The sequence below is a fragment of the Bombina bombina genome, chromosome 6 (assembly GCF_027579735.1).
Source record: "Bombina bombina isolate aBomBom1 chromosome 6, aBomBom1.pri, whole genome shotgun sequence".
NCBI lineage: Eukaryota > Metazoa > Chordata > Amphibia > Anura > Bombinatoridae > Bombina > Bombina bombina.
Window position 1 is genome coordinate 1,027,500,490 of NC_069504.1, and position 15,031 is coordinate 1,027,515,520.

Consider the following 15,031-nt stretch of genomic DNA (forward strand, 5'->3'; position numbering starts at 1 on the left):
TGTTGGAGAAAACAGAATTTATGCTTACCTGATAAATTACTTTCTCCAACGGTGTGTCCGGTCCACGGCCCGCCCTGGTTTTTTAATCAGGTCTGATGAATTATTTTCTCTAACTACAGTCACCACGGTATCATATGGTTTCTCCTATATATATTTCCTCCTGTCCGTCGGTCGAATGACTGGGGTGGGCGGAGCCTAGGAGGGATCATGTGACCAGCTTTTCTGGGACTCTTTGCCATTTCCTGTTGGGGAAGAGAATATCCCACAAGTAAGGATGACGCCGTGGACCGGACACACCATTGGAGAAAGTAATTTATCAGGTAAGCATAAATTCTGTTTCCTTTGCTCTTGGTCTAACATCACATAACTATAAGGTAAAAATGTAGTAATAAAAATGGTGCATTGCTTATAAGAACATCACATTCAGTAGTCACAGCTTTACAGACTGGTAAAGGCTAGGGGATGGGGTTGAATAAATCCCTGAGTGCTAGTTCTCAATCAATGCACTGCTTGTTTCCAGCGATGCTCCATATATCATTGTTCTCTTTAAAAATTTTGCTTGGGCTGCACTGTGTAATTTTTCCTTAAAGGACCAGTCAACACAGTAGATTTGCATAATCAACAAATGCAAGATAACAAGACAATGCAATAGCACTTAGTCTGACCTTCAAATGAGTAGTAGATTTTGTTTCTGACAATTTTAAAAGTTATGTCTCTTTCCACTCCCCCTGTACCAGCCATCAGCCAATCACAAATGCATACATGTACCATGTGACAGCCATCAGCCATTTACAAATGCATACACACTTATTCTTGCACATGCTCAGTAGGAGCTGGTGACTCAAAAAGTTTAAATATAAAAAGACTTTGCACTTTTTGTTAATGGAAGTAAATTAGAAAGTTGTTTAAAATGGCATGCTCTATCTGAATAATGAAAGTTTAATTTTGATTGAGTGTCCCTTTAACAAAAAGTGCTGCTTGAAGAGAACAGTAAAATACTTAGCAGCAGTCTGATGTGGAGCAGAGCTGTAAAACGAAAGCGCTAACCGTTCCTGTGTGTGTCATTTTCTCTAGAGACATGCTGCATTTTCTGGGATGACATCTCAGATCATGGTATGTTCTGCCTTGTGGCTGTGGACAAGGGATTATCCAAATGAGGTCTCATGCGATACCAGTTCAGGGATTGCCAACTGCATGGGGGTTGCAGGGCTTTTACATTTTAGTTTAGCCTTCTAACTTTTGTGTTTTTATATATATATATATATATATATATATATATATATATATATATATATATATATATATATATATATAAATGTATGACTTGTTTGCAGATACACTTCTGGCTTCTAAACGTTTGGGTGGCTTCCCCATATTCCTTCTGGCTTGCAAATTAAAAATACTTTGTTAACTTCACTTCTAATTAGCAGGTGATTTGTCATAAGTATGTCAACCTATCTACTAGGTGACTTTTACAATTCTGTTGTCTCTAAAAGAGAGCCCAGTGCACCCATATAAATGACCACTGACCCTTGTTCGAATAGAAAAGGCTCCTTTTCAGGTGGTCACCAAAACAGTGATTCCAAGATTTAACTATAAACATATGGAACTAAATCATGTGTATTTGGGTATTGCTCCTGTGTCCTGTGATAGATTTTTTTTTTTTTTTATTGAAATGGTAAATTCCTTAGCATTGGACTTGTATTAGTGAGTGGTGCATCTATAAAGAAGTCCTTAACCATAAAAAGTCACAACACTAAGGACCTGATGAGCAAAAAAGACGCTGACATGGAGAGAAATCTCAACATCTCTTTGGGGGCTTTATTTTGAGCATTATTTTGCAATGTAGATGTCTCCTTCACATGCAGAATTACGCATAAAGAGATAAACAACTCAAGAAAATAAATTGCCTTTTAAAAGAATTTGATGGATCTTGCGGTACTGACGAGATTAATTAGATCATCTCACCTGAGCAGAGAGGTTTAGATCATCAAGCCCTAGGAGTACAAAAATATCCTTTCAAGGATCTTGTGTCAGAGTAATAGTGATCAAGTTCTAGCCAAACATTTTAGGTGCTAGGGCTTATAGATCCATCTTTATCCAAGGAAATACACATTTGTCAATATTCTACTAAATAGGAGAAGTAAATGAGTAGAACAATCTGTGATATTTTTCAGAACATTGTGTCTTGTGTGTGAATGTTTAGAAAGTATGTAATTGAGGTGTAGATGGGGTTAAATGCCAGTTCTCCAGAAAGTGTGCCAGATAAACTGGCTAATACAACTTTACTGGCTTATCATAAGATACATTTCTTTCATGTAATTAGCAAGAGTCCATGAGCTAGTGACGTATGGGATATACATTCCTACCAGGAGGGGCAAAGTTTCCCAAACCTCAAAATGCCTATAAATACACCCCTCACCACACCCACAAATCAGTTTTAGAAACTTTGCCTCCCATGGAGGTGGTGAAGTAAGTTTGTGCTAGATTCTACGTTGATATGCGCTTCGCAGCAGGCTGGAGCCCGGTTTTCCTCTCAGAATGCAGTGAATGTCAGAGGGATGTGAAGAGAGTATTGCCTATTTGAATTCAATGATCTCCTTCTACGGGGTCTATTTCATAGGTTCTCTGTTATCGGTCGTAGAGATTCATTTCTTACCTCCCTTTTCAGATCGACGATATACTCTTATATATACCATTACCTCTACTGATTCTCGTTTCAGTACTGGTTTGGCTTTCTACTACATGTAGATGAGTGTCCTGGGGTAAGTAAGTCTTATTTTCTGTGACACTCTAAGCTATGGTTGGGCACTTTTATATAAAGTTCTAATTATATGTGTTTAAACATTTATTTGCCTTGATTCAGGATGTTCAACGTTCCTTATTTCAGACAGTCAGTTTCATATTTGGGATAATGCATATGAATAAATCAATTTTTTCTTACCTTTAAATTTGACTTTTTTCCTGTGGGCTGTTAGGCTCGCGGGGGCTGAAAATGCTTCATTTTATTGCGTCATTCTTGGCGCGGACTTTCTTGGTGCAAAAATTTTCTTGTCATTTCCGGCGTCATACGTGTCGCCGGAAGTTGCGTCATTTTTTTTACGTTTTTGCGCCAAACAATGTCAGCGTTACTGGATGTGGCGCCATTTTTGGCGCCAAAAGCATTTAGGCGCCAAATAATGTGGGCGGCTTTTTTGGCGCTAAAAAATTTGAGCGTCATTGTTGTCTCCACAATATTTAAGTCTCATTATTTATTGCTTCTGGTTGCTAGAAGCTTGTTCATTGGCATTTTTTCCCATTCCTGAAACTGTCATTTAAGGAATTTGATCATTTTTGCTTTATATGTTGATTTTTCTATTACATATTGCAAGATGTCTCAGATTGACCCTGAATCAGAAGCCACTTCTGGAAAAACGCTTAACTGAGTTTCAGTTCTACCAAAGCTAAGTTCATTTATTTTAAATGTTATAAATGTTTATCTTTAGCTATGGTTTGTAATAAGTTATTAAGATATACTTTTACATGCAGAATCCATTAGTATTTATGCTTTATATATTTTCATTCTTACATCTTATGTACAAGAAATATTTAGAATATTTATAAGAAATATTTTTCTGATTCTATTTTAAAGGCTTTGTCTGACTTTGTGCCTTCTAATAAAATTTTTAGGTCTTTTTCACTTCTTTTTTAATTATTGAAGTTTCAAATGGCCAAAAACATACTGATTTATCCTTCTCTGATGATATTTTTTCTCTCTCAGAAATTTTCTTCATCAGATATTGACACTAACAAATCTACTTTTTTATTATTTTTCTATTATTAAAGTACATTTGTTCTTTGTTGAAAAGGTGTTGATTATTTTGGATATTAAGGTAACTAGTTCTTTAAGACTAGCTGACACTATTTCTGCCTATTTATTTCTTCTGTGTTTTCAGAGGTTTTCTTTCCAATTCCCCATTCTAGGGAATGTAATAGGCTGAGAACTTTCTTTTATTCCTTCTTCAAAGGTTTTAAACTATATTCTTTGCCAGCAGTTAAATTCAATTTGGAGGGTTCTCCAATTTATTGGGGCTATCTCTACTTCTACTAATTATGCTATTGTTTCTATAGCAAAATAGTATTTATTTTCCTTTAGATAGTTGTATCTTATTTATGGAAAATTATTTAGTTTCAGGTACTTTTCTTGGTCCTGTGATTTATTTGGATATTTCAATTGCTTCATTTTTTCTGTTTACTTTAAGATCAAGTATCAGATTATGATTTATTTTAGCATTGTTAAGGGACAACATTTACTAGACTAGGTGCTGTTGCATTTGTCTTGTTGTTTTGCATTTATTGATTATGCAAGTCCACTGTATTGACTGGTCCTTTAAACTGGACTATCATGCTAATAATTTCATTTGTGTCTTCATTTTATTGAATATTTTCGCAAATGAGGGTTAATCTATGTCTTTAGCTATTTTAGCTAGAAGAATTTTGTGATTTAAAAAAAAAAAAAATCCATATTTCTTTTGTTTAACTGTTACTCTGGGCTTCAAGATTGAGTTCTAAGACTAAAACTTTAAGCTTATACTAGTTTGGTTGTTCTTATTAAGGAACGAATTCCTGAGTTCTTTCCCAAGTAACATGTTTATAATTGGGGTTCGAAATCAGCTCCCTAATATTGCGATGTACGTGCCGTATTCCAGCTTGGCTGGTAAGGGGCAGGTTAAGACTTCTTTGAAATTTATTTGGTTCTATTTTGTCCAAATTCTTTGATTTTATTCCAGTAAGGCTAACACTTTCTTTAAGTGTGTTTCTGTCCTATATATTTTGGGTACTGTTGAAGCATGGCTGGGCACCCATGGGGTTCAAGCGCTGCTCAGACCTGGAATCTTCTGGGGTATTTCTTCCAGTTCCTTTTTTAGGAACCGGGTTTGGAGTTTTATTCAAACTATTTTGCCTTTTTATGGTCATTGATAGCATTATTTGTTTTCATTAGATACAATAAATGCATATTTTCATTTTTCTGTTTTCATTCAGATTATTTTCTGAGGATGCGGAATCTCATATGATTCACTTGCTCTTCAGGACATAGTTAGAGGATCTTTTTTTCGAAAGCTCTTGATTCCTCACACAAGGGTCACCTTTTTTAGGTTTCCAGAAAGTTTGTGTCACTGTCTTTGTCTCTCTCAGACAAGGGATAATTCTATTGGGTTCCGTCTGTCGGTACCTTTAGTCTCTATTATTTCCTTCAGTTGCTATATATGCATAGAAGTTTTAGGTCTTATGGCCACAACATTGGATTCAATTCCCTTTGCTCATTTTCACTAGAAAGAACCTTTCCAGTCTTTTATGAGTGTTGTTTCTTCTAGAACATGGTTGGAGGATCAATTTACCAAAAAGTTTGTTGATTCCTCAGACAAGGGTAACCTTTTTAGGTTTCCTGATAGATTCAGTGTCCTTGACTCTGTCTCTGACGGACAAGAGACGTCTGAAATTGGTTTCAGCTTGTCGAAACCTTCAGTCTCAATCTTTCCCTTCGGTAGCCTTATGCATGGAAATTCTAGGTCTTATGACTGCTGCTTTGGACGCGGTTCCCTTTGCTCGTTTTCACATGCGACCTCTTCAGCTCTGTATGCTGAACCAGTGGTGCAGGGATTATACAAAGATATCTCAATTAATATCTTTAAAACCGTTTTTTTTTGACACTTTCTGACGTGGTGGACAGACCACCATCGTTTAGTTCAGGGGGCTTCTTTTGTTCTTCCAACCTGGACTGTGATTTCAACAGATGCAAGTCTGACAGGTTTGGGAGCTGTTTGGGGGTCTCTGACAGCACAAGGGGTTTGGGAATCTCAGGAGGTGAGATTACCAATCAATATTTTAGAACTCCGTGCAATTTTCAGAGCTCTTCAGTCATGGCCTCTTCTAAAGAGAGAGTCGTTCATTTGTTTTCAGACGGACAATGTCACAACTGTGGCATATGTCAATCATCAAGGAGGGACTCACAGTCCTCTGGCTATGAAAGAAGTATCTCGAATTCTGGTTTGGGCGGAATCCAGCTCCTGTCTAATTTCTGCGGTTCATATCCCAGGTATAGACAATTGGGAAGCGGATTATCTCAGTCGCCAAACGTTACATCCGGGGCGAATGGTCTCTTCACCCAGAGGTATTTCTTCAGATTGTTCAAATGTGGGGACTTCCAGAAATAGATCTGATGGCTTTTCATCTAAACAAGAAGCTTCCCAGGGATCCTCAGGCGGAGGCAGTGGATGCATTGTCACTTCCTTGGAAGTATCATTCTGCCTATATCTTTCCACCTCTATTTCTTCTTCCAAGAGTAATTTCCAAGATTCTAAAGGAGTGCTCGTTTGTTCTGCTGGTGGCTCCAGCACGGCGTCACAGGTTTTGGTATGCGGATCTTGTCCGGATGGCCACTTGCCAACCGTGGACTCTTCCGTTAAGACCAGACCTTCTATCACAAGGTCCTTTTTTCCATCAGGATCTCAAATCCTTAAATTTGAAGGTATGGAGATTGAACGCTTGATTCTCAGTCATAGAGGTTTCTCTGACTCTCTGATTATTACTATGTTACAGGCTCGTAAATCTGTATCTAGGAAGATATATTATCGAGTCTGGAAGATTTACATTTCTTGGTGTTTTTCTCATCTTTTTTCTTGGCATTCTTTGAGAATTCCTAGAATTTTAGTTTCTTCAGGATGGTTTGGATAAAGGTTTGTCTGCAAGTTCCTTGAAAGGACAAATTTCTGCTCTTTCTGTTCTTTTTCACAGAAAGATTGCTAGTCTTCCTGTTATTCATTGTTTTGTACAAGCTTTTGTTCGTATAAAACCTGTTATTAAGTCAATTTCTCCTCTTTGGAGTTTGAATTTGGTTCTGGGGGCTCTTCAAGCTCCTCCGTTTGAACCTATGCATTCGCTGGACATTAAATTACTTTCTTGGAAAGTTTTGTTTCTTTTGGCCATCTCTTCTGCTAGAAGAGTTTCTGATTTATCTGCTCTTTCTTGTGAGTCTCCTTTTCTGATTTTTCATCAGGATAAGGCGGTGTTGCGAACTTCTTTTAAATTTTTACCTAAGGTTGTGAATTCTAACAACATTAGTAGAGAAATTGTGGTTCCTTCATTGTGTCCTAATCCTAAGAATTCTAAGGAAAGATCGTTGCATTCTTTGGATGTAGTTAGAGCTTTGAAATATTATGTTGAAGCTACTAAAAATTTCTGAAAGACTTCTAGTCTATTTGTTATCTTTTCCGGTTCTAGGAAAGGTCAGAAGGCCTCTGCCATTTCTTTGGCGTCTTGGTTAAAGTCTTTGATTCATCATGCTTATGTCGAGTCGGGCAAAACTCCGCCTCAAAGGATTACAGCTCATTCTACTAGGTCGATTTCTACTTCCTGGGCGTTTAGAAATGAAGCTTCGGTTGATCAGATTTGCAAAGCAGCAACTTGGTCTTCTTTGCATACTTTTACTAAATTCTACCATTTTGATGTGTTTTCTTCTTCTGAAGCAGTTTTTGGTAGAAAAGTACTTCAGGCAGCTGTTTCAGTATGATTCTTCTGCTTATAATTTCAGTTTTTTTCATTATAAGATTTAAACTTTATTTTGGGTGTGGATTATTTTCAGCGGAATTGGCTGTCTTTATTTTATCCCTCCCTCTCTAGTGACTCTTGCGTGGAAGATCCACATCTTGGGTATTCATTATCCCATACGTCACTAGCTCATGGACTCTTGCTAATTACATGAAAGAAAACATAATTTATGTAAGAACTTACCTGATAAATTCATTTCTTTCATATTAGCAAGAGTCCATGAGGCCCACCCTTTTTTGTGGTAGTTATGATTTTTTTGTATAAAGCACAATTATTCCAATTCCTTATTTTTTATGCTTTCGCACTTTTGTCTTATCACCCCACTTCTTGGCTATGCGTTAAACTGATTTGTGGGTGTGGTGAGGGGTGTATTTATAGGCATTTTGAGGTTTGGGAAACTTTGCCCCTCCTGGTAGGAATGTATATCCCATACGTCACTAGCTCATGGACTCTTGCTAATATAAAAGAAATGAATTTATCAGGTAAGTTCTTACATAAATTATGTTTTCCCACTTCTGTTAGTCTACCATGGAGGATAAAATCAATAATGTATATTTAAAATCTATACAAAATATGCATTGTCATATAGATGCCCAAACATTTCTGTCACCTATGTGTTTGTGCTAGATGTGTGTGTGTATGTATATATATATATATATATATATATATATATATATATATATATATATATATATATATATATATATATACATACATATATACATACATACATACATACATACATACATACATACTATTAGAGAGCCATGGAAGTGAACAGAACCTTTCAGGTCCTGAACAAGGTGCATTCATCCTTTCATAGCAAACACTGTTCTATAATGAAAGGAATTTTTGTGAAATTTATGTATGGACATAAGAATAATTATGTCCTAAAAGCTGCAATCAGACCCATGATGCATCAACTCACCTTTGCAAGAAAGTAAAATGTAGTATATACTCATTTGTGTGTTTTTAGTTGCTATATGTTAGAGAACATTGGTATATACTACATTTTACTTTCTTACAATGTTGAGTTGAGGCATCATGGGTCTGATTGCAGCTTTTAGGACATAATTATTCTTATGCCCATACATAAATTTCACAAAAATTCCTTTCATTTTAGAACAGTGTTTGCTATGAAAGGATGAATTTCTGTTTACTTCCATGGCTCTCTAATAGTTAATTTGTTGAATGGAACACCCCCCCTCCCATCAACTAGAGCAAGTTACATTGTTATAAGTTGCTAATGAGCGGATTATTAAATCAGCTGTACGGTCAAATAAGGCGCTCTCCGGATTCATAAATAAGACAGAATGTACTGTAATGTCACATGCCAAGGTGCAGATGTCTGTTACATGGACTGCAGATTAAATGGGTTTGTAGGTCACTGTTTGTAGTTAAAGATCCTTTAGAATAGATCATTTGTAGGTTTGCATACAGTTAATACAAATTCTCAAAAACCACAGTTTTCCCTCTATTATCATACAGTCTCTACAAATGTGTTAAAAATTTAGGAACCAGAAATGTCAGGTTTTATGGTGGTTATGCATATGACCTTACAGTGCTCACTCAGCCTTTCTCTATCGATATTCATATCTATAGCTAAATGTATTGTAGCCATTGTAAAACCAATACACATATACCAAGTTTTAGCCAATTTCATTCCAGTCCAAAAATCAGGTTTTATTATGGAGCAACTTGTAAAATTAAATTATAGCATTTCTGCTCTGAGGATATACACATATAAGACTGTGTATAGTTTTAGTCAGCAGGAAAAAAAGTATTTGCCACTAATTGGCCACAGCAAAAGAGAAAAGATAAACACTCCTCTGAAGAATCGTCATGGTGTCTGCCCCTTTACTGAAAAACAGAGCAAATGTTAACAAAACAGAATGAAATATAAATTGAAATGTTTTTAAAAACTTTATGGTAAATGCAATTTTTAAGCCATATTTAAAAAAAAAAAAAAAAGTTTGTTATTTCTACCAGACTGTCAGACTTTACTTCAGCCTGGCTATAATCATTTTCCTTTTCTAATGGCATTTTTTATTTGATCCAAGCACGCTTCAATACAATCTGATTTGCTTTGCTTGCTCGGATTCAGAGGATCAAATAAGACCATATGAAAACCATCTTTCTTTTCTGGCCTGTAATAAGAATGACCTATTTCTTTTATTCTAGTTCTTTTGGCAAAGCCAGATCACTGGCTGCATCTCCTAGTTCCTTTAGATCACTAATGGTTTGGGGTTTAATAATTATTTAAAAGCCTTAAAGGGACATGAACCCCAAACATTTCCTTTCATGATTCAGATACAGCATGCGATTTTAAACAACTGTCTAATTTACTTCTATTATCAAATTTGCTTTGTTCTCTTGGTATATTTTGTTTAAAAAAAAGCTTACGAGCATGCACATGTCTAGAGCACTATGTGGCAGCAGTTTTGCAAGAATGTTATCCATTTGCAAGAGCACTAGATCGCAGCACTATTTTCTGCCATGTAGTGCTCCAGACACCTAACTAGGCATCTCTTCAACAAAGAATACCATGGGAACCATGCAAATTTGACAATAGAAGTAAATTGGAAACTTTTTAAAAAAAAAATGTATGCTCTCTGGATTACAAATACAAATTTTGGGTCTCATATCCCTTTAAGTGACCTATTATTAAACACTCAAATATTATTAAATTTCCTAAAAATGTTTAGTAACACACGGCCTGATTTAGACAAGGTTTCCCCTTTAGAAGACTCTTTTTGAGTTTTGTCCACCTTGTTTTCCAAACAACCAGAAGTCTCCAAAGCACACAATTTTAAAACTATGGTAAACCCAATTCTGCTTTTTCACAGGGGCTGCAAAAAAGTAGATTGGGCTGTGTGTAGCCCAGGTGGTCATCCCTCCTTTACATTAACTAGACTTCAATGTGATGTCTTTTATTCTAAAGATATTTAATCCAATTTTAAAAACTTCCATCCTCTGTATTTATATCCGCTGGTGTTGCAATGTAGTGCCATTATTCTGGCTTATTACCTAAGGTGTCTTTGTTGTTGAGTTTCAAGGCTCATGTATGATTGCAGGACATTTAAAAAAAAATTGTTAAATATAAAATGACACGGCCCCTATTTAACAAAGGTCTGTAGGACCTGATCTGACAGTGCGGATCAGGTCCGCCAGACCTCGCTGAATGCGGAGAGCAATACGCTCTTGGTATTCAGCATTGCACAGCAGCTATTGTGAGCTGCTGGTGCAACGCCGCCCCCGAGTGTCAATAAACTCGATCGGGTTGAATTGCGGCGATGTGAGCAGACGGACAGGTTATGGAGCTGCGGTCTTTAGACCGCTGTTTCACAACTGGTGTTTCTGGCGAGCCTGCAGGCTCGCCAGAAACATGGGCCCTCAAGCTCCATCCAGAGCTTGATAAATGGGCCTCATGGTATGAAATGGTTAATTGCATACATTATGAATTGATACTATTAAAGTGCTAAATCCTGCATTTGTCACATTTAACAGTAATAATCATGAAATCGAATAACCCACATGCAAGTGCTTGTAAAAAAAAAATGCCACAAAAAGTCTGTTTTCAGGTTTTGTATGTTAGAATGTTGTTTTGATAATATTGCATATGTTTAATTAAAGGGACACTGTACCCAATTTTTTTCTTTTGTAATTCAGAAAGAGCATGCAATTTTAAGCAACTTTCTAATTTACTCCTATTATCAATTTTTCTTCGTTCTCTTGCTATCATTATTTGAAAAAGAAGGCATCTAAGCTTTTTTTTTTTGGTTTCAGAACTCTGGACAGCACTTTTTTATTGGTGGATTAATTTATCCACCAATCAGCAAGGACAACTCAGGTTGTTCACCAAAAATGGGCCGGCATCTACACTTACATTCTTGCATTTCAAATAAAGATACCAAGAGAATGAAGAAAATTTGATAATAAGAGTAAATTAGAAAGTTGATTAAAATTTCATGCTCAATCTGAATCACAAAAGAAAAATTTTGGGTACAGTGTCCCTTTAAGGTGGCTTAATCAACTGAAACAGCAGCTATAATAGATTTAAATCTCATAGGAAAAAAAGCCACAAATTAGTAGTTGCTTGTGAATTTGTATCCCTGTAACATCTAATATATTTGTATGCGGACCCCTCTCTATTCTATTGTCTACTTATTTCTTTCTTTCGTCTGGGACAGTAAAGTCAAAATAGGACATGCAATTTTTCCAGTGTACTTTTATCATCAATTTCCTTAGTTCTCTTGGTATTCTTTGTTGAAAGCTAAACCTAGGTAGGATCATAGGCTGATGTATATGCCCTTGAAGGTTGCCTCTTATCTCAGGGCATTTTACAGTTTTTCAGTTAGACAGTGCTAGTTCATGTGTGCCATATAGATAACTTTGTGCTTGTGGAGTTATGCAGCAGTCACCACTGATTGGCTAAAATAATAAAGGGAGCAGTCTGCAGAGGCCTAGATACAAGGTAATCAAAGAGGTAAAAATTGTATTAATATACGTGTTGGTTATGCAGAACTGGGAAATGGGTAATAAAGGGATCATCTTTTTAAACACTAAAACATTTTTAAGTAGACTGTCCCTTTAAATGTTTAACATAGAGAGATCCTCTTATAATTGTTTATTAGTTGGCAAATTATTATGATTGTTTTGGGGTTTTTTATGAATTAAATATATGATAATATATAAACTTTTGTTTACTTTTCTCTGTTAATGTGTTTTGTTTTTGTTTTTTAGATTTCTTCTACAATGTCTTGAAGACCTTGATGCTAATCTGCGAAAATTAAACTCTCGTTTGTTTGTAATCCGTGGGCAGCCTGCTGATGTATTTCCCCGGCTCTTTAAAGTATGTTTTGTTTTAACTATTATTTATCATTTTTATTTTTTTAATGTTCATTAACTTTGATAAGGCTTATAGGCTAGATTTTCACTACTTTGCTACCGTGGAAGTTGAATGTTTTTAATAATTTTAAATAAATTACTCACAATTACATTTTATGCATTGTGTTTTTTGTTTTTTAATATTTCTGCAAAAAAAGTATTTGGTTTGCTGAAAAGAACATGATCGCTGAAATTTGATTTTAGATGCTCTTAGCTGAAGTCTAAAAACTGCTTCAGAGCAAATTTGTGAAATTAATCAGCACCAAAATGGTTAAATGGGTTATCTTTCCAGACATATTGATAAAATGAGTTGTTCATTAGTCATATTTATTTCAGAGTCCCTTATTAAACACTGTTCATCCCACTGAAGCAGAGGTTACTGTACCTACCTTTTTAAGAACATAAAAATGAAGTAATAGGAGAAAACTTACCATAATTCTGCTATTAAAAATGTTTCTGTTGGAGAAGAGTTGGGCTAATCAGTGGCTAATAAGTTCTTAATACGGATTTAAAAATATTGGATTAAGTGTTGGACTTTAGTGCAAGAATTTGAAATTATGGCAAATATGGTTATCAGATGTCTGACTCTCCAGTTGCATTGTGGGCCACAGTGAACAGTTGTTTTATATATGGTTTCCTTTTTTATATAGGAATGGAACATTACCAAGCTGTCGATTGAATATGATTCTGAGCCATTTGGAAAGGAGCGAGATGCAGCCATTAAAAAACTTGCTAGTGAGGCTAAAGTGGAGGTCATTGTACGCATTTCACATACTTTATATGAGTTGGACAAGTAAGTATTTTAAGATATCTTTGCTGTTTGAACCATGTCAAACCTTTATTATATTGAATTATCTAGTTGAGACTAACCAATGGAGGTTTTTCCCCTCTATGTACAGAAACTTACCACTCACCTTTTACCAATTTAGGGCCAGATTACGAGTGGAGCGCTAACAGTTACATGCAAGTGATGAGGGTTTTTTCACGGTTGTCTGCGCACGTCGGGTTTTTGCTTGTATTACAAGTTGAAAGTAAACACTATCGCTTGAGCGCAATTGAGGTTAACACGCGTAGGGTTAGCGCGCACTCAGAGCTCTGGTTAACTGAAACAAAAAGGCATCACAAAACACATAAAAAATACATTGAAAAGTACACTTACACTCATAATATCACTATCTGTTAAACATTATTTAAAAAAATGCATGTTTTTTAACACCTGATATATGAGGTCTCAGGTGTTAGAGAAAAAAAAAAGGGCAGGCAAAGGGCTTTAACATAGAGATACATACATATAAATGTCTAAATATGTGTGTGTGTATATACTGTATGTGTATGTGTGTGTGTATATATATATATATATATATATATATATATATATATATATATATATATATATATCTTAAGATACAAAGAGGAAATATGTACACAAAATAAAAAATTCAGAACAAAATAGCTTCTTCAGGCATAAGTCAGTATTTAGCGTGACCTACTTGGCACTAAGCACATCTTGAACTCTTTTGGGACAACTGTTCTGAAGTTTTCTGAAGTAATCTTCTGGTATATTATACAGCTTATTTCAGCACTTCCCAGAGTTCTATAGATTTAGGTTGTTTTTTATTTATTTATCTGTCCAGGTGATCCCATACTGCCTCTTTAATATTCAGGTCTGAACTCTGTGGAGGTCAGTCCATGACTCTCAGTGTTTTATCAGCTTTTTTTTAACCTCCAAATATGATTCCACTGCATTAGCAATGTGCTTGGGATCGTTATCATGCTAAAAAATAAAACCGTTCACAATCAGGTGCTTTCCAGAAGGAATGGCATGATGAATTAAACTCTGTACTTTTTCAGCATTTATGATCCCATCAATTAGGACAATATCACCAACACCACTGGCAGAAATGCAGCCCCAAACCAGGACAGACCCTCTACCATGTTTCACTGAAGGCCGCAAGCACTCGTTCTTCCATCTTTCTCCAAATCTCCTCACATATTAACGACGATTGGACCCAAAAATGTCAAACTTGGATTCACTTCATAATACTGATCATCATTCCAATCTTTGTGAGCTTTAGCATATCTAAGGCTTTTCACCCTGTTCCCCTTTCTAAAAAAGGCTTTCTTGGCTGCTACCATTCCACAAAGACCATTCCTGATGAAGCTTCTTTGGACTGTAGAAGGGTAAACTTGGCATCCCAATGAAACAGCCAGATGCTGAGCTAGGTCCTTGCTAGCTAGACATCATCTGGTCTCTCAAAGAAGGAACTGAGAAACTTCTTATCAGACTTTGAAAGCCTTCCAGTCCTTTTTTGTCTTTGACCTCTCCTGACTCTTTAAATTTCATATAACTGCTTGAATACCACATATTGAATATACAGTACAGTTTGTTTGCTGATTGCCCTTTGAGAGTGGCCTTGCTGATGCAAAAGTATGATTTTATGTCTGTCAAATTCTGGGATCTTTGGCATTTTTAATGGAATGATGTGATTGAAAGTTGGTCTTATTAGGAAGCTTCTAATGAATTAAATTCGTACCACATGTGTATGTAATGCTCAAG

At 35.9% G+C, this 15,031-nt stretch overlaps 1 protein-coding gene across 1 annotated transcript in view; it reads left to right on the forward strand.

The window, feature by feature from the left end:
• The window catches only part of CRY1 (cryptochrome circadian regulator 1), an 85,972-nt gene that overhangs the window by 29,560 nt on the left and 41,381 nt on the right, over nt 1-15,031 (forward strand). The window contains exons 2-3 of the mRNA XM_053718758.1: nt 12,331-12,439; nt 13,125-13,267. Coding sequence (XP_053574733.1) covers nt 12,331-12,439; nt 13,125-13,267 — 252 coding nt within the window. The remainder of the gene's footprint in view (nt 1-12,330; nt 12,440-13,124; nt 13,268-15,031) is intronic.